This window comes from Scomber japonicus, chromosome 16 (genome assembly GCF_027409825.1).
Source record: "Scomber japonicus isolate fScoJap1 chromosome 16, fScoJap1.pri, whole genome shotgun sequence".
NCBI classification, from domain to species: domain Eukaryota; kingdom Metazoa; phylum Chordata; class Actinopteri; order Scombriformes; family Scombridae; genus Scomber; species Scomber japonicus.
Window position 1 is genome coordinate 13,819,862 of NC_070593.1, and position 21,007 is coordinate 13,840,868.

Consider the following 21,007-nt stretch of genomic DNA (forward strand, 5'->3'; position numbering starts at 1 on the left):
GGGAGGCAGAGAGAGGGAGAGAGAAAGAGAGAGACCAGCATTGAATGCTGACAGGGACATAACTTGCCTTCCTTGCATACCTTGTTTACAGTCTCCCTCCCTGCTGCTATACCCTCCTCTCTCAATGGAGCCATAAAAAACAAATAGGGGCTTTTAGAGAAATTGCCTGTGCACTGAAGATTAATAACAGTTGCACAAGTTCACCCAAGAAAGTCTCCAGACGCAAAAACGATATTTGAAGATTAAAAGTGCCACATCCCTAAATTGGAATGATTCAGTGCTCAGTCCGCTCTCTAACCAGCTTATTGAGAGTCAAGGCCTTGGTCTACCTGCCAAAGAGCATCACAAAGTATTTACTCCTGGATGAAGATCCACTGCATGAGTATAATGATGATCTGAGATTATGATCGATACTCTGTGTCTATGATGAAAGGGTGGTGGCTTGGCAGTTGCTGCAGCAGCACACAAAAAGGCAGGTCATCCAGTGTGAGCTTAGGTCACCTTCCCCCTGTTTGTAGCCCATTAGTTCAGCGTGTTAAACTAACCTGCTGGCAGAAGTATGCAGGGTACCAATTTGACCCATTATTTTCACTGAACAGAAGTGTGAGGTGCAGCAAAAATCTTCTGCCCACCTACTGGACCTTAATTATTGTTGCACATCCATGCAAACACAAACACTAGCTATATTGTATGCACCATTCTGACCTCATGATAACTGAAATGATTAGGTGGCAGGGTTAATATGTAAAAATGCATTGTAATGATTATGTCCACATCTTAATTATATATTTTTGAAAAATGTCATGTTTCCTGTTTTTTTTTTTTTTTTTTTTTTTTTTTTTTTTTTTTAAGTAGCCAAGCATTTTATTAGGAGGCACTTTTGAAAAAAGAAACACAATTTTCGCATGCACAAAAAATGAACGGGTATACGTTGCTTTTCATAAGTCAACTTGAGTGGGATGGTAACACTTATAATTGATAAAGAAAAACTAAACCATTCAGGGTACACACATATGATGATGTGGAGTTCTGAAAGTGTTAAAGAATCCACGAGAAACAGCTGTGTATTTATTAGGCGAGTTATTAACTAATATGTCCTCTTTCCTCTGTTTCAGCAGTACCCGGACCGGAGTTTCTATGGTAACAAGGAGACACGCGTCTCCGCAGCAACCAAAGTACAGCGTCTCTGACGTTGCATAGCAACCACCACGATAAACAGAGAGTCAGACAACTACCAAATAGCAACATTGCTGCTCGTTTTCAGTTTGATTTGGATTCGTCACACCATTTACAACAAAGAAAGACCTGCCGATATGTCGAGGAGCAAGACGGACCTGAGAGCGCAAGGCTTCACCGTGAAGGCCACCATGAAGAACTCCGTGGTGAGTGAAGTTATTTGGGTTAGCTCTAACAGTTAGCAGTGCATGTAGCATTAAGTTTGGACGTGCTTATTCTGAAGCTACTGACTGGCAACGGGAAGTTGTGATAATATGTGATGGGCTGATAGGCTGCACACACAGTCTGTAAGGCTGCACCGTTTCGGTCAGTGAGCACAAGCTGTCTAACTTTACACCGAGTTTCATTCTCTAACAGTGTTTCTGAATGCTATCTCGAAGTCTCAGTCAAGAGTGTATTGTAACAGAGCCAGAGAGGTTGAGTTGTGCTTTGTGTAGTACATGAAGACTCTGTTTCGACTCATGCTGCCATCTGTGTGGATAAGTTACAATGGATGGAAAAGGATGGAGGGATGGGGCAGCCTCTTACTTTCTCCTTTGAATTATTCTCCTACCCATTCTTTTCCCCCTATCATTTGTCTATTGTTACTCAGGAGAACCTATAATCTTTTTTGCTCTTCGTGTGAAATCTCAGCACACAACACAGAAAAATGAGGATGGGAAAAAGTGGGGAAAAAAAGCAAAAACCAGAATACTTGAACATACTCTCTCTAACCATCATTTTGCTTTCCATGTGTTTTTGTGTGAGCATGTGTGTGTGTGTATGTGTGCAAGACTTTTGGTCAGACAAGCTTGGATGAGTTTCACACAAGTGTGGGGATTTGAGAGCTCTAAAATCATCCAGTAACTTTTATGGGCTGAAAATGACACTTTTAAAAGCCATTTCAAAGCTATAGCGCTATCATTAGACGCTAAGAAATCCAGAAGCCATATGCTTAAAAAAATGCAAATGTCTTTTTTCTTTTTTTTTTTCCCCCACCACATTAAGGAAGGTTTTATAGATTGGCATGCGTGTGGGGTAGCTGGGGAGTTGTATGCAACACATGATTTGATTTTACAAGCTCAGAGAGATGTCATATTATTTGCTCAGCCACAAAAGCTTTTATGCATTCATCTAAAGCAGCCTCAGTGCCTTTTCTCTTTATTCTTTGATAAACAAGAGCATCATGACCTTGGTTTCCTTGCTGAGCAGTCCCCCTGTATTGGACCTCTAGTGTAGTTATTGAAAGGGTAGACTAATTTCCAAAGACAGCCAAGTAAGGTCTTCCTCTCTTCTCATTTACTGCAAATGAAGATGGATCTGGAAAGTGTAATAGGTTTATATAGCAGAGGACATTAGTCTTTATTGATGGATGTATTGAGTGGTCAGTAAAACCTGCTTTTGTGCTGCCAAAAATTATATTATTAGTAGAAATCTGGACCACTTGTATGCGGGCTGGGTCCTGTATCGGTAAATCTATTAGACCAGGATGAGTTATATGTTTGTTGTCATGGTGGTCTATGGGTTAGTGTACTAGTATGATTGTGAAATGGACAAAATTTGCCAGACCACTTTTTTTTAAACATTAATGGGAACTGGCTTTCCTCCCCTCACTGATATAGTTTGCCAGTAAAGGTAAGTGAAAGATGTGCACATGTAGCCTCCCCTGCTGTGGTCTGACAGATGTGGCAGTCCATAGGAGCAGCGAAGGTGATAAACTGTAATCAGCTGAAGGAAGCAAGCTTCCTAGCAGCACATTTTCACGTGGAGATCTTGAGTTTGGCTCACATAAACCAGGGCTAATCAGGATTTATGTCCACTTAATGGAAAAAATATGCCATAAAACATGTAACACTGAAACCTATGTTAATTTGAGTCCTTCACGAATGAGCCACAAAGACTCATCCTCACTTGAGACAGAAAAGTTACTCAGCAGCGAGTTCAGTCGATTTCGCTCACGAGGAGAGGAGTTGTGTATTTTGCTTGGCTCTGTTTTAGAGGAACTCACTATATAACGAACACAGTCTGAGACGCCTCACACATTACGTCTGCTTGCTTTTAATTCTCACTTGGCACCTTTTACACAGAGACAGTTGCTGCTGGTGAGCAACAAAGCTCGTCACACGCAGTCACATTGCTTAAATTGACAGATTGAGGCATTTGGTTTTCTCAGGCAATTATTCCCCAGCCCATTGAAACAGCACGATACTCCGAGAATCTCTTTCTTCATACGAGTTGAAATGAGGACAGGTGGCTTCCACTACAAGTAATTTTTTATATACTAGGTTTAGGAATACGAAACCTGCAAAGTATCCAAGGGATATTCCAAGAATACATTGATTTGCTTTCTGCTTTTTGTTTCACGCTCTAATTGTTGACAGCTTTGACGTATTTCATGGTGAAATGAGCGCACTGCAAGTTGAGGCGTCCATGGTCAGCAATAATTTAATTTGAGGGAAGTGTCAGTTGAATATTTTCCGTCAGCAATCCTCTCTGTCCAGTCTTGGGTACTTTGATGCAAACATTTTTTTAACTAGGTCCTTCCTCTCTGAGCCACTAATTTGTTTTCTATTGCCTTGTTACATTCGCTCTCCACTTAAAAGAATCAGGCCTACATGACGACAGTAAATACTTGGAATTGAAACTGCAGCTCTCTCTCTCTCTATCTTTTTCTCTCTCTCTGTGGCAGGGGTTTGCCTTGAGATGCAAAAGAGGCAGTCGGAGCTATCATTGACTTCCTCCTCCTTTTTTTGAAGGTCATAAACAAATCTCCTGTCAAAGAGCCTTCACGAGGAAGGCTCCGGCAAAGCCCTTTAATATTCACCATCTCCCCAGAGGATCTGCAGTGTCTGGAACATGAATGATACTCTCGCACCGCTATACCACTGGCTAAATCCTCAACAAAAACCATTACATTTTTCAGAGGCTTGCTTGTGTCTGTTGCCCTCTGTTTTTTTCCTCCCCTGTGGTCACTGACATATCGCTCTGGAGAGGGCAGCTTTGCGGAGAGCTGTGATTTGTAGGTAACGACAAGGCCATTTCAAGACTTGAAAGGGTATGGGGAGTTGAAGCATAGGCTTATTATGCTTTAAAGTATTTGTGGTCATAGAAATTGAATCAATAGCACATAGCCCCTGAAACTCTCAACCATTTTTTTTCCTCTACTGATTCAATCCCCGAGCATTTAAAGACAGAAAAAAGATGCACTTTACATTCTGGTGGGAGGTCATCACCTTGTGTTTCAGACAGAGACGGGAAACAGAGCTGTTATTTTCTGTGTCAGAGGCTTATTTCAGCAAAAGGTGACAAAAAATAACGGGATCAGGGAGAAAACCCAAACACCTGTGCAATGTTGTGTGACACGAATGGACATGAATACACATACTGAACACACGCTGATCGTCGCAGCTGACATCAGATAAACCAGCTACTGAGGAAAGGAAGATTTTCTTGAGCTATTCAGTCAGAGTGGACAACACGGATAACATCTTCTATCAGTGTAACGGTGTTGGGATGCATGATTTTGGCTAATCCAGCAAACTGAATACCTGACAAATGAAGGTATTAATCAGATTGATGCAGAAATAATATGAAATTTAATATTGCCACAAAGAAGTGCTGCTTACTGATTTGCAAAATTGCCTACAATGATCCAACAGATCTTTGAGAGAGATTTTGACATAGCAGTTTTTACTCTCTTCTGTTTAAATGCCCTAATAAGATCTCATTGAGCCAGCGTGCACAATACTGAGCCCTGAACCTAAGTAGAGTTTAATCAGTGTATTCAGTTTATTCTGGAGCTCCAACTAATTATTATTTTCACTATCAATTAAAATGTCGATCATTTGTTTGAATAATCAATTAATTATTTTTGTATAAATGTCAGAAGATGGCGATGATGGTAGAGCCCAAAGTGACATAAGCAAATGTCTTTGTGTGAACAGTCTGTGATAATGTATGACACATTAAGAGCTTCAAATCCTCACATTTGTTTTACCATTTTCTAAAAAACAAAAGACTGAATTGATTATCTGTCCATTATCAAAATAGTTTCCAGTATATTTTCTGTTGATCGACTAATTGATTGATTTTCTAATTAATTGATTTCAATGACTCGTCGTTGAGACTCTTAATTATTCCTGATAATTAGACTGAATTACCATGTTGTCAGCTGGTAGCAAATCACAAATTTGTCCGTTCCTTGTACAGCTGCAACAATATCATTCACATTCTCTGTGGCCCCATTTATGTGACTATTTTTCATGAATGTACACTACCAGTCACATAAATACACAAGTAGAACAACATATAAATTGTGTTATAATTTGGTGACTCATTTAACTTTTTGCATCATTAGACTTCCATAGCTGTGCTAGATTCCTCCGCTCCTCCTACCTCAGGCTCTCAGTGTAGAGACCTGAGGTTAACCTACCTACTGCTCCTCTCTCCTCATCTACTTCTTCTGACTGAGATCTTCTCACCAGGTAAAAGCTGCAACAAGGTTAATGATCCACATGTGACATTATAAAAAGAAGACATGACGTGCAAATGAGCGATAGAAAACTGATCGTCTTTTTTGGTTTTTTGGTGCGCCCCTTAATTATAGCTTTACGAGACAACATTCACTTCAATGAGAAATATTGTCACATTTTAGTCTTGTGATATCTCGTGGCACGAGATCTCGTCACACCCCTAGTATATTACCTTTAACAGAAATAAAAGTTCACAAAGTGCTTTGCAAGAATAATAAACATTAAAAACAAAGAGATGACATCCTTATTCTTAATACCGACTCTAAAGCTCTGGTTGGTTAGGGTTAGGGTGGACTGGTTCTCCAGCTGCTGTCAATCAATCAGGCACAATCACAGTGAAGTGAAATGTAATCCTGTCAGTTCCTTCAATTTGTACATTAAAAAGAGTTTAAATAGCATAGACATATTAATAAATACATGTATGACTGGAGGGAAAGCAACAAAAACAGGACTCTTCTTCTCTTTTTCAGGCCATCTTCTCATTTCTTATTTGATGTACGTTTAAAAGCAGATGCAACAACAGACAGGAATCAGTTTAAACACCTACCTGAAGGTGAAAACACTGGGTCAATATCTATCAGACACACTCATGTAGATAGAATTGATTATAGAGGATGTGGAATATGTGCCCCACGATCATCATCATGCCCCTGGATTGATTTATGTAGGCTATGATTTGTCGGATGTTTGCAATAACACGGTGTCCTTTATAGTATTTCCTCTTTTTTGTGTACTGCCGTCTGTGCTTTAACAAAGACTGTCTCAGTGATGACATTTTCAAGGTCTGAAGTGTCATGCGGCCCCTTTTTTCTCGGAAAATGCTCCTTTTATGAGAAGACATGAAAGAGAGGATGAAAGTTCAAAATGTCTGCACCCCCCCCCCCCCCCCTTCCTATGTTCTACACTACATATACAACCCACATGCAACAACACGGACACGATCCTCTTTAAGACACCATATTGCACAGTTCATCTGAGAGGGCAAATCGATACAAACTACACCTGATCTCAACCCCAACTTTTGTGTGTGTGTGTGTGTGTGTGTGTCTGTGTGCGCGAGGGTCAGCAGATTGCCCGACCTGATAGACCGCTTTCATTACAAGCGTACCTCATTTACTGTTCGCTTGGCCCGTGCGATAAAAATCGAGCTAGAAGACAAACGCTGTGTCCCCGAGTCTGACACAAACCCTCCATGCAAACCACCCGTCAACCCCTTAAGCCCACGACGCAGCATCCCTGCCCCAGCTCACCTCCACTAACCTCCCTGGGGGGACAGATGGAGACTCCGTACTAGCAAACATGACCTCCATATCTTATTCCCTTTCCTCCCCCCACTGCGTCATCATTATACACCTGAGCAGATGTCTCTGCCCCCCGTGCTGTCTCCCTGTCTGTCTTCATCTGTCTCTCTCTCTATCATCGTCTTTCCTTCATTCAACCAGGAAAGTCCTTAAATACCTAAATATAAAGATATTTTACACTGAGAAGAAAAGGTGCTATTAGACTGTATGATAAACCCTCAACCCAATCGATAAAATAATAACAAGAGGTAACAGAACGTAGGAGGGCTTTGATTTTTGGGATTTAATTGTATTGTATCAAAGTAATTTTGTCTTTAGTCAATAGTTCAGAGCCGTGCTTTGATAAGGTTGCTTCAGAGATGTGTTGACTCTGTCTCGGCTCTTTGCCTTTGATGCACTAACCCCTTAGTGTCATCTTAATAAATTAAGCCATCTGAACAAATTTAACAAGTGACAGTTCAGAATTGATCCTTAATTAGTGCTTAAATTAGCTGCGAATTTTGGCACAACCTGATTAAGTGTAATCGCACTATTAAATTACAACATGCACCTGCTTAAAATGCTGGTATAAATTTAATTTGGTTTTGAATTAATCCAGATTTCAAAAGTTTGCTTATCGCCCGTTGTGTATCGGTTAAAAGCTTGATTTAAAATGATTTAATCTTTACTTCCGTCCACTGAAACACGGCGGGGTGGAGAAATCTTAACAAACAGAGCATGAGCACAACAAAGATGAAAAAAGGGGTCGTGCGTTTGAGATAAAAATAAGCCCATTGTCAGTTATATGGACAGCAGGCAGTTGTTGACCATGATTGAATCCTTGAAAGCTTTTATGGAGATGAATCTGTCTATTTATTATTTTCACTCACAGTCAAAATCATTCCTCCCCATCGCTCTAAACACATTTACCTGACACAGGAACTCATAATCTGCCCAGCATGATACATAAATTGGCAATGAAGCTGGCAGGGGTGTTTTTGTGTATGTGTATGTGTTTTTGTGTATGTGTTGTGTGCGTGTGTGCGTGTGTGTGTGTGTGTGTGTGTGTGTGTGAAGCATACCTATGCAAGTAAAGGTAAGTTGAGTTTGGGTTTCCGCAGTTGGATACTATGCTGTAGATTCTCTCACCTGTCAACTTGCTTGCCCCATCTGGACGGCCTCACAGTGTAAACCTCACTCACTCACACACACACACACGCACACACATGCACACACTAAAACTATTTTTCTGTGTCCGTCTTTCCTTCCCTCTGCTCCTGCACGCTCATCTTATCAGCACCAGAAGCCCGTAGTCCATCCCAGTAAGCATCTGGGTTATTTGAGGAAGAATTGAGTCATGGTGAAACAGGTTAAATTGGCAATGGGCTCTGGGAGCCTGCTGGCGTTTCCATTACTATCGATCAACCATGGAGCCTAAAGGTCTCGAGCACTAGGCTGACTTGGAAATCATACAGTTTCTCCCATAACTTTTGACTTTGTTGACTTTGGCTGCCCTGCCGCTTACTTTTAAAAGCAGTGGGAAAAATAAGACCGACCCAAAATAAAAGCACATTTTCAACATTGTTTAAAGAGACTTGTTTGTTAAATGTGGTTAATTAAGAGTGACTATAAAAGGGGAAGTGGAGCCATGGTGAAACCACCATGACTTTGCTCTCCACTTCAACTCAAGATTTTGGTGTTTTGACACAGATTTAAAAAAAAAATCCACAACATTTAACTAAAAGATGATTTTGGCAGATGTTTACAAGAAGTTGTCTCTGTGCCTCGTGCTTTTCCTCGCCAGGTACCAATTGATAGATGGGGTTATAATTGATAGCGTGTCATCTGAATTGCGTGACTGGCAGAAATGTGTGTAACCTTTTCCGCAGTCGAGGAAAACACCATCTGGAAACTTGAGTCAGATATGGAGAAGTACTTCCACAGCCTTCCCTTCATGACCTTATAGGAGGTGCTCGGCTGATTATGTCTATTATGTTTGCTTTCCTCGGAGCTCGGTTGACAATTACACCGGCCTCCGTGTTTGTTATGGTCTCCTTCAAGCCCTCGTAGCTTGCATCCTAATTAGATGGCTTTTAATGGAGAATGTTTATTGCTCCTTGCAGAGGCTCTGTTTTCCACTCTAGAGTTAATTAGGCCCATGTCATGTGATAACCAATGCAGAGGACGTCTAGGCCGATGCCTCCTCTACGAATTGTGCCCTTCTTGAACCAAAATCAAGAATGTAGAGGCTGCGTCATCTGAATTACATGCTTGTTTTCACTTAGTCTCAGTCGTATTTGAAGCATGAATATAAGGATACGCTTTTATGTGGCTATGTTTAACATGAACACACACACACACACACACACACACACACATACACAAACACGATATGCATGTTGTTTTGTCCATTAGACACCAAGTTCTTTGTACATGGTTAAAAATGGCCATAAAATCAATTTGCTTAATAAGTTGTCAGCCAATGTTTGTTTTATCCCACTTTATTGGCTTGGTGTCAGTGAAGACAGTGGAGTTATCACTCCATTTGGTTTTACCTCTCCTTACTTTTAAACATTAAGCTTTTTATTTTCTTTAATGTTGTTGATATAAACCAGCAATCTCATCCAAAACTGTTTTACAAAACGGTTTCACGGTACTATATTGCAACCTAATAAATTTTCTTATCCATTATATTTGGACAATTACTTTAGTTTTATTATTTTGACAGTTTCACATTCTGAGAGACTTGCACATTTCTGTGTTTTATGTGTAAAATTTACAATACAAAAAAGAAAAAAAAGAAAAAGAAAGGTCCTTAAAATAGCCAGAGTGATAAAATAACTTTTCAATTAAAACTGTTTTCCTTGTTTCATCATCTGCTTTTCTGCCTCGCTGTTGCTCAGATGGCAGAGTGCATGTAAATCTTGTAATTTTTAAGCAATAATAATAAATAAGATTGAAACCAAATGAAAACATACAGTGTGTTAGCTATAAACTGTGGGCTGAGAAACAGTTAATTAAAGCCCTTGTTATGGCTTTTTATGTTTTTTTTTGTAACCAATTAGACACACTGTTACCGTAACTACAAGCAAACATACAGACAAAATATGCTAAACATTTCATGAAACAGGATGAAACACTGAAATAACTAAATCATTATTTCTACTGCTACGAAGGCAGGTTATGCAAATTCTCCACAGCTTCAGTTTGCCCTGTGCACTGTGTACCTCCATCATATCACTATTGCTTAGTTTTAATTTGTGACCACCTTTCATCCTTTTAGAGGCAATTTGTCAGTATTTTGTCATAATTTTCATACCTGTTCCTCTCTACATTGTAAACAATTTATAACTCAGGATTAAAGTGCTGATAGCCAGACCTGTTTTTATGACTGACAAATGCTGCTAATTTGCTGTCAATCTCCTCTGAACCACCTTTTGTAATAGTGTTTGTAATTGTGGTTAATTTACTTTGAAGTTAAAGTCAATCTTCATCAAACATTTACATTGTTTTGTTTTGTGTACCGTGTTATTATCCACGTGTGCAATAAAATATTCTTTCAAAAGCACACTGACTCATACACTCTTATTTTGGTCAGAATAGAAATCAGCTAAAGTGAAATCTAAATGAGGCTCTGCTTTAAGTGTATTAAACTGACAGGACATTAGCTCTCCATTCATCCTCCATCATTATCAGCCATCAGACTGACTTGTCCTTGCTAGAGGAGAATGGGCCCACCTGAGTCTAATCAGCCAGTGTTAAGCATGCGTTATACACTTTACTACATAGTCATTAGAGATGGAGTACTGAAATATTCTGCTCATGTAAAAGTGACAAAACAAAATGTGTTGTCACACGACATTTAAAACATTTATGGAGGTATAATGTATCATTTTAGTGGAGACCATCCCAAAGCACATTTTCAAACAACACAACCACTCGCCACAACGATCCTTTTCTTCACCAACAGTCGTACTGCAAATCTATAAATCAAAACGAGTGAAGGCCACAAGCGCTGTAACATTCCCTAAATGACCCAAAGAAGACCAAACTCTAAGTATCCGTAAAAAAAGACTGTGCCCTGTGCATCATTCGCTCAATTTTCTCATGTCCGATGCTGTCCTGTGCACATGAACGCATCATGCTCACTGGGTGACTGTACTGTACCTGCAGAGTGAGACAGGTGACAGCAGCACAATGAATGGACATTTCTTTTAGTGTACGTCCATAAATATGTGAGTTTGTTATGTTCTGTTAGCTAGCTACCAGGTTGTCATAGGCTGCAACACTTTATGAATGTTAAGTTATTGTATCATGCCATTTAAACTCTTCTGTACGATCCCCTGCTTTTTAAAAAACTTTTTTTTACTCAGTAATGGATGTGATATAAAATGTAGCGGAGTACAATACTTCAAACAAAACATACTTAAGTAAAATTACAGATTTTTAAAACTACTTTAAAAAGTACAAGTACACAAAAAACTACTCAATTACAGTAACGTGAGTAAATGTAAATCGTTACTTTTCACCTCTGACAGCAGCTCACACACTGCCTACATCACCATAATGGGAACCTGTGGCAAATCGATGTATCTGACATACTCGGTTGTTCCAATCCAATAATGCCAAATGGTGGCCTTTGTTTTGCTAGCCCCTCCACTTTGAAAATCTTTCAAAATCACTGTCAGTGCAATAACATTGGCCTGACCTTTGAAATTTTTGCTGACCAACACAGACACCCAAATGCGCTGCAAGTATGTAATCCCTCAAGGTCAAAGACAAATGTCCCACCATGTATGAGTGCAGTACATTGCAGTTGCATCCTTGTAATAAATGTTTTAAAAAAAACACACACACAAAAATGTTCCTTATTATGGGAGAATTGTTTCCACATAGAGGATGGATCGGATCGGAGGGCAGAGCTACAGTGAAACAGTGGCGCCCCGTTTTCAAATGCACAGCAGTCGACTTCATAGATGGTGCTTCAGGGCTGCGGTATTCTTCACCTGGTGCCAGGAAAGTAAACCTGTGAACCCCTCGAGATTTGAGGCAGTGTGTGTGCATTTACTTCCAAATTCCAGCGAGGATTGCTCTGCTATTTAGCTCCCTGTTGAAGGTACGCTGGAGGCAACCGCTTGTCTGCAGCAAATCTGGAGAAGGCAGGGGAAAGGGAAGGGCTGGAAGGCAAAAGTACTCCGATACTGTCAGAAATGATCCACATCACGACCCGACAACCCTTTGCTTCAGCCACCTCTGCTCATTACCCTCGCCGTCCGGAAACACCAAGCAAATTCTACTAACGAGTGTTTGATCAACAAGGCGTGCTGTGGCAGGAGGAGACAGGCAACCTGTTCATGACTCATTCCCACTCTACCTCGCTCTCTCTCTCTCTCTCTCTTTTCTACTTTTTTTTCCCGGTCTTCTTTTTTCTCCATCTCCCTCCCACTCCCTTAAGACAGAGGAGAACAAAAGGAGAGACAGAAGAAAAGCAATATAACCCCTTGGCCCTTATCTGCGGAGCACACCAGAGCATGTCTGGCCTCAGACACAGCTTTGCCTGTCCTTTGAAGGCCCTCGTCTCCCTTTGATTTCGGCCAAATGGTTCAGCACAGTGACAGATGCCCAACTTTCCATCTGTCACTCTGACACCCATCTCTTTAGTGCTGTTGAATCTAACTGACTTTGTTTGGACTGCCTGTCTGGCTGTCTCAGTAACGTTGTGTATGGCGTTTAATTAGTCTCAAAACCTGGTGTGTGCATGCAGAACAGTATCCGTGAGAGCAAAACCCTCTTTGCTAGGAAGCATCTCCACCCTGTGAGCGCACAGGAAAGTATCTGAAAGCATTGGTCCAATATGACGAGCGTGAGGTCGACCCACCCCACATGCTCCCAACTGCTCAACACTTGCTGCTTGTCAAGTTGGCTTTTGTGACTCTTTTTTTTGAGTCCACTCCTTTGGCTGGTCACTTTCAGTACTGACCATGACCTCTCATTGGTTCTCATTTAGTTTGATTACTGACAAAGATAGCCTGAAAGAATAAAGAGGAACATAATGATATTTAGCGGCTGATGCTCTTTTTTTTAACCACTTACACTTATAAAAAAAACTGTTAGACATCATAGAAGAAGCTTTAACGCTCTTAAATCCCATTTTCAGATTTATGAAAGCTTTATTTTGCTTATGAAGAGAGTAAAAAAGGGGGCAATTTCACTGATATTTCTCCTTCTCCATTCTTCTCTGCTCTCTACCATCCAGATCACATTATACAGATTAGAACATTTACTCTATAAAGATTATTGTGTGATTGTATTTCAAAAGGTAAAGATTTTCCAGTTTTCCACCATCGTCTTTAAGTGAGAAAGAGGAGCTCTACATGGCCATAACCAACCAAATGGAGGGATCGTGATGTGAATTTCTACCCTTAAGTTCAGTGAATTGTATTTTCACAAAGAGAATAAAAGTTTCACAAGTCTGAAGCTGTGTCATAATAACTCTCTGGAGCCTCTTTGGTAATCTATTTCGTCACATTTGTTTACATTAGTACTCACACATCAGCATCTCACTAGATTATCTAGTGATATCTAGTGATATGAAACAAATGTGATGAAGACCTTTGTAGTTGAGATAGAAAAAAAGAATTCCCAACCACTTTTTTTTTTTTTAAGGTCACCTGTGCTGTCTTGGCTGAATTTTCACATTTACATTTTCGACATTTAGTTGACGCTCTGATACTGAGCGATTTAATGAGGAGTGTAAGGGTCATCATCACATTACCTTGACAACATTCCTCTGAGATGGGCCACGAAAAAGACATAAAAATTCAAGCCAAGGAGAGTCGTAGAAGGCAGTCTTTTTTATGAGAGGAAATTAGAGTGGGGGGAGGAGAGGGGGGGGGGGGGTATTGGAGAGCGAATATGATTCAGCGGAGAGAGGGTGATGCAACACACCTCTTAAGTAGATGAGTGTTCATTTTATGATGATGAAAGGGATTTCTGCTGCTCAGACTGAACTTGGGAACTCATATTTAACTCTTGCCTAAATAAACAGCGCTGCACTCTTTTAAGTCATTGCTTTGGCCTGTTTCAGATCTGTCGCATCAACAGAAAGTTCTATATCATTTGTCTTTGACAATTGGGATGCTGCCTGGCTGCTATTGTAGCTCACTCCTGATTGACTAGCACCCTTTCAACACAGCCTTGATTTATGCTTGTCATCAGAGGGGTGCGATAGAGGAGGTGGCACAGAAAGACTATTACTAATAGCCCAGACACCTGTTTCACTGTCAGAGTGTCGGCAACCTGCAATGCAGAGCAAGAGGTGAAGAAAGGGGGAGGGGTGATTAGATAGATGAGTGGATCGAAGGAGCGGGCGGATTAATAATATTGAAGTAGACCCGTATGACTTTGCATATGTAACAAGTTCTTTGGGCATGTCTTTGCTTAAACTTCTTTCTGTTTGTTTGTTTGTGTGTGTGTGTGTGTGTGTGTGTGTGTGTGTGTGTGTGTCTCCCTGTAGCCTTGCTGAAACTGAACTGCAGCAGCAAGCACATTGTGAGATTTTAAGCGTCGGAGAACTTGCCTGTTTTCAAGGCATCCAGTGAGCAAATGTGTTTTTCTTTTCTTTTCTTTTCTTTTCTTCTTCTTTGTCTCCTGGGTTAATCTGAAGGGTGGACTATCATTCAGAGCATTATCCTTGCAGGATCTCAGTAACAGACCCCTGCTCCATATATAACACTCACTGCTTCCTGTAACAACCTCTGCTGGGAGCTCCTCTCCATTAGACTGTGGTAGTAAACAAGTTTTGGATTAAGAGGCATTTTAATGTCACATTCAAATAAGTATATGAAACAGAGCGAGCAGATAGAGAGAATACGTGTGTGTCTGACTGAGGCTGTGTATCCTGGGTATCTACTAGCAGAGCAGGGATGTAGCCTTCAGTGCGCTTTCCCCCCTTTTTAATTTATGTAAAGGTCACATTTCAGACCATGCCGGGCTTTGGTCTCTGCATGGTGTCTCTGTAAGCAAACCCCCAGCATCATTTTTTAACAGACAGCCTTACAGGCAGCAAGACTGATTTCCTGGAATTGAAAGTCACACTAGTTGTGCGATAAGACCAAGGGCCTGGGGTTCATTTTGCAATACATACTAATCACCTAGATAATGTTCTTCACTGTTAAACAATATTCTCATATCAGAGGTAGAACCTATATCTCCTAGCCATGTGCAGTCTGCTTATCTCCCCATGCCTCCCTCCACTCCTCTGGGATCTGTCAGTGCCGGGCTACCTGTGACGTGTGAGTGTGTGTGTGTGTGTGTCAGGGTTTCCTGCAGGAAAAAACTTTGGCCAGGGGGGGAGGTGAGTGTGGGGGGGTTCAACCCGAGAACGGTTCTCGGCAACCGTTCTCGGCAAAAAAAGGGTAAATTACTTAATTAATTAGATTATTCAATTATTATTTTTGCCCTCAAAATTAAAGAGAAGTTGCTTAATCAATTATTATTTTTGGCTCTCAAAATATGAAAGAAGTTGCTTAACAACAAACCCACTAACATGATGATGGAAAACACGAACTGTTTATTTTTGGGGTCATGGCCTAATAAGTTTGGCACACAAAGCAAACACAAAATTCAGAAAACAGAAAACTACTACTTCCACCCTTTTCTGGTCTAGCATGCTATGACTTTTCTCTTTTCAATTATTCATACTTTTTTGCAATATTCAATTATTTCTGATTTTTTTGTCCTATAGAGAATGCATTGTGCATTGGAACAGTCTTCAAAATCTTCAAATCTTCCTACTTCTTTGAGCCTCTAAAGCTTCAGCATACTTTCTGCTAGAGACTTCATTCAAATTCTAAACTGTGTTCCTCTGTGACTCAGCTTATTGATATCTTCAACAGTTTATGATATTTGGCAGTTTTAAAATCATTAACATTTTTGACAAAATCCAGCTTTATAATGGTGTGACAGCTGTCAAGTGAAGCTATGTGAGCTTGAGTCCAGATGACAGGCAGTGCACCCATTGGTCTTTATTTATTTATTTTGTTTTAATACCTAATGTTCTTTTTTCTCTTTTATAGACAATGTTAAATATAATGTTGATTAGTGTGTGTGTGTGTGTGTGTGTGTGTGTGTGTGTGTGTGTCACTTTATTAATGAATTGGCAAACCGAAAAAAAAAAAAACTGCAGTGAGAGGCGCGACGCAAGTCGCACGGTCTGGTCAAAACAAAAGCACCGGCTCTATTACGAATAAAGTTTACCAGAATCTCTACTAACTTTAAATAATTGGGCCTGAAATTCATTTTTTAAAATAGGGGGGAATTCCCCCCTTAAATGCTTCATATAGGGGGGATTTTACTTTGTTGGGGGGGGGCCTAGGTTGCACCTTGTCCTATTCTTGCCACAGATTGTATTTTGGCACTTTCCTTCAATTTAAGGAACTATATTATATAGTAATTAGTTATTTAGTATAGTATGGTATATAGTATAGTTTTATTCTCTGAACTACAGTCACCTGCAACTTCATTAGGAACACATGCAATATAATATAATTCAATCCAATAAACAGCTCTGATATACATTCTGCTTTTTTTGGAGTTTATACATTTTCAGTTTTTGTTGACATTGTCAAAAAAGTGATAATTCTACTTTGTTTATTACTGAGGTTATACTAAGTGGTGGTGGTGTGACTCCTCATGTATGTTAATGGAGTGGACAAAATATTAGGAACACCATTCAATATAATGCACCCTAATACACCACAATCTCTCAATAATGAACATAAAGCTGAATTTTCACCTTCTTGTCAAAAAATTAATAAACTTAAATAAATATATGAATAAACATAAATGTAGAATTTATAGCAGAGCTGCTGTATTGGATTAAATTAGATTGGATTATACAGTTAAGTAGTTATATTCAGCTTCAGTAGCGTCATGTTCTTGTTGAATGCCTCACTCACTCTCTTCAGGTCTGTTGAATGAGAAACATCTGAGTGACTTAAAATTGACGTTTTGTAACATCAGCTGATAAAACGCGCAGCACCGCAGCATAGTGTATAGTAACGTCACAGTTAGCCTGAAGCTTGTTGCTATAGTAACGTCACAGTTACCTGTCTGAGGATAAACGTTGTTAATGTTGACATCACATGGCGCGGTTTTCATTAGTTTTGCGGGCTCCGCTGTTTTTTCTGAGCAGGTTCTGCCTCAGATGATGTAGATTTATGTTTTAACCAGCGGTCTGTGTTTGTTTCCTTAAACTTAATGCTAGCGGGATGTACAGAGGGAGCTACAGGTGTGTTCAGGGTCGCAGTCAGACAGTCGGAAACAGCGGTTCCGGCCCGCTGCAGACGTTGGTTGAACAGTAATACATCGCTGTAAATGTGTGCTTGAATTTCCCGCATTATAAGTGTTGGATTTGCGGGAATCAATTAAATTGTGCGCAATACCCGCAATCCCGCGCTGAAATTCAGGCCCTACGGACCGACATAAAAGCAAGCGGAGGAAAACTTAACTGGTATTGAAGTGAGACGAGACGTGAGCTGTCAAACGTGAGTGATTGACAGAGAACTGGTAGCGTGTGTGTGTGTGTGTGTGTGTGTGTGTGAAAGAGAGAGAGAGGTGGCGCAGAATGCACTGCAGGCAAACAGTGCAGCACTAGAGAATCAACATTAATTCATTATAACACAAATCTATCTATGTGTGCTGGTAGATTAGTTCTCAAGCGCTGCCGTGTCGCTTGCATGCATTGTGTGTTTTTTTTTTGTTTTTTTTGCCCGACATTGTAGCCCGGGCGCTCGAGATTTCAGGCAGGGCGGGGCGCCTGGCCAAATAAGGTCTGCAGGAAACCCTGTGTGTGTGTGTGTGTGTGTGTGTGTGTGTGTGTGTATGGTGTGGTGGGTGGCGGGCCATCAGACTGACCTGATCTCCCCTCTCTCATCTCCGGGGTTGTCTGTGGCTCTGTGGTGAAATTGATGGCCCCCCTGCTGCTCTGCGTGTGTCCTCCTCCTCTTCCTTCCCCTTGTGGGTCGGCTGCTGTCATATCAAACCCCCCACAACTCACCTGCCCGCCTGCCTTGTTGCATATCTGTTCATCATTTCCATCGCCTGCTTCCGGCCTAGTTTGCCCACCTCAGGATATCCCCGTGTGGCTGTTTTATTTCTATGAGCTGCCTGCTTATCTGCTTAGCCGCCTCTTTTATTACCTGCAAAAAAACAAACTCAGCTTTCAACTTTTTTTTGCAATGAGTCATGCAGCTATTCTGAGCTGCGGCCAGTACTAAATTTAAAAAAAGTGTTGTTACTGACTTCGGGAACATTAATATTCTATGGGGTGTTTTTTTTTTGTCGGCTATAAATTAAATGCAGTTATGAGGGTGTTTATTGACGAGAAGCCACTTATTTGCTGAATAAAATCCGGGGGACAGTTAAATTCTTCATTCTCAGCAGCAGAAGTGGCAAATGCAGCATATCAGGGATGTAGTTTTCCTTGTGTGTCTCATTAATTTCATGGCCCGGCATAGCGCTTCAATACCTTCAGGTGTCGTCATCGGGGGGCTGTAAAGACAAAGCATTGGATCAGTGCTTTCCCCGCTCTCTAACAGCCAGGATTACACTGTCTGCTTTGTTCTTTTTGACCACACAGACACACACACAAATCCACATATATACTTAAAGCCCCCCCCCCCCCCCCCCCCCCCCAAGTTTCTCAGTGCTCAGTGAAAATCAAAGTTGAAAGGTGTGTGACGTCTAGTTCTTGAGTTTGTTCATTCTTTTTTCTTATTTCCTGTTTTATTTTGTAATCACCTTTTGTGTCTCATTTCAGATCTTCACTTCCTTCCCTTGTGTGTGTGATTACCTGCCCCGTCCCGATTATTGCCACCTGCGTTGAAATATCCCACACCTTCCCTTGTGTATTTAGTCTGTATGCTCCCATTTGTCTCTGCCAGTTCGACTCATCTGTTCCTGTCCCAGCCTAGTCCTTCTGCCTTTTGTTTCATACACCGTACCTGCTTTCATTAAACTCCTTGGATTTTGAGCTGTGAGTTTGAGTCTTGCTTTGGAGTCGTATTGTCAGTCATTACAGGGTAGGCCTGTGACCAGGATTCGTGACATCAAAGCTAGTCTGGAGGCTAATCTTGGTCCACTATACAACTTATACAAGTGCTATGTGGAAACTTAAAGCCTCTGGTGCACAAACACTGAGAACAGACTTTTCAGTGAAGGAGGAAACATCCTTTGTATCCAACATTTGAAACAAACAGTATTTTAATATTCATTGATTCTGGCTTTTTTTTAATGAGCAATAAGGAATAGGTGCAATTTTATCATTTTTAATGAGGAAATTCTACTTTTTCCCCCTGAGGATAATAAATAAATATAGGGCATTGTTTACAGGACTTTACAAAACAATAGCTGTTTTGTGAAATAATACCTTAAAAAATAGACATGTATTATTATTCCATGCAGACATTAAAACAGTCAGTAAACACAAAGAGCTCAGCACAACATTGGTCTGGACAGACAGCATGGTGACACACAGTGACAGTTATGTATGACATACATGTAAAATATATCTCCGCAGTTAAATGCATACACCCTACCACCTTTGTAGATAATAAATAAATAACACCCAAATCAAAAGTCTAAAAGCTCAGATGACCAGGTTGCAATTACAATGTTGCAAAGCATGATAAGTGGAGATATGGAGTTTTAACTCATCGTGGTCACGTATCACACCATGTTTTGGCAGACAATTCTTATTTTATATTGAAATGATTTGTTTCATTAGTCTAACAGATCATTACAATGAGACTACATAACACTGCTCATGTGTGGTTTGCTGTGTATTCATGTTGGTTTACATTGTGTCAAACAGTGTGAGTGTATTTTTGAAAATTTAACCTCATGTGGTTTTCCATTCACTTAACTTGTAGTAAGACCTAATGTATTCTTCCTTTACCATGGAGGCTGATTCACTCTGTACCATTGTCTCCACTGTGGTTTGGTGATATGAATCAGCCAATAGGGCTCTACAGTATAAGCACAAGGCTACCCTGCTGCCTAGCTGATAAGTGGGCCACACAGAGAAGATGGAAAATACTTGGGGCATTCTCACACACTCTCTCTCTCTCTCTCTCTCTCTCTCTCTCTCTCTCTCTCTCTCTCTCTCTCTCTCTCTCTCTCACTTGTTCTGTCTCGCTCAGACCGAGCCTCTTACGCTTAAACTCCTCCTTTTCACACTACTACCTCAAATTATTTTCTTTCACATCCCGTTTATGTCTCCCCGTGTCTGCGCTGTTCTTTTAAGTGATGGGGTTAAACTAGAGGAGACAGAAAACAGTGGGGCGCTCTTCAGTGCTTGAAGCTTCTTTTTGAAGTTCCTCTTTAAAGTTATCCCTCTTGTGCACAGTTCAATAGTAGGTGACTGTCACCTGTTTCATCCCCCCGTGTCTTTGTAGTGACACGAGGTGTGTAGTATTGCCTTTGCCGAGCTGTGTCGTCATTTTTCATTACAAACATTCCTGCCCTTGTTCGTGTGTGCGATACAGTTGATGCAAAAGCGTCTGACACGGTGGCAATTGTAAAGCGCACCTATGGTCTTGTGAGCTGTGAACAAAAGACTCTGTTACCTTTCATCAGTCTGTGGTATTCCTGTCCAGTGAGAGCTTTTTACTCATTTGTTCTCATCCGACCTTGTCTCTCACAACAGGGATAATTTCTGCACGTAATGAAAATCACTCGCAGACTGATTGCTCTTCTTGCTGTTTGGTCATGAGAAATTAATGGATTGCTGCACAAATATTGCAGATTTATTCTACTGAAAGAAATCAGCCTCCCACCGGTCTGTGTTTTGCCTTGCAGAGGAAAATCTCCTGTCAAATGATTGTTTGTACATGACCATATAGCTGGTATTTCCGAACACGCTAAATACCTCCATTCGTTTTTTTCTGTTTCTTGTTTCATTGAAATGCAGTCGGAGGA

General features: G+C 40.6%; 1 protein-coding gene across 1 annotated transcript in view; it reads left to right on the forward strand.

The window, feature by feature from the left end:
* Positions 1-1,313: 1,313 nt before the first annotated feature.
* pacrg (PARK2 co-regulated) overlaps positions 1,314-21,007 on the forward strand; it is a 139,099-nt gene continuing 119,405 nt past the window's right edge. Inside the window, exon 1 of the mRNA XM_053335140.1 lies at positions 1,314-1,382. Coding sequence (XP_053191115.1) covers positions 1,314-1,382 — 69 coding nt within the window. The remainder of the gene's footprint in view (positions 1,383-21,007) is intronic.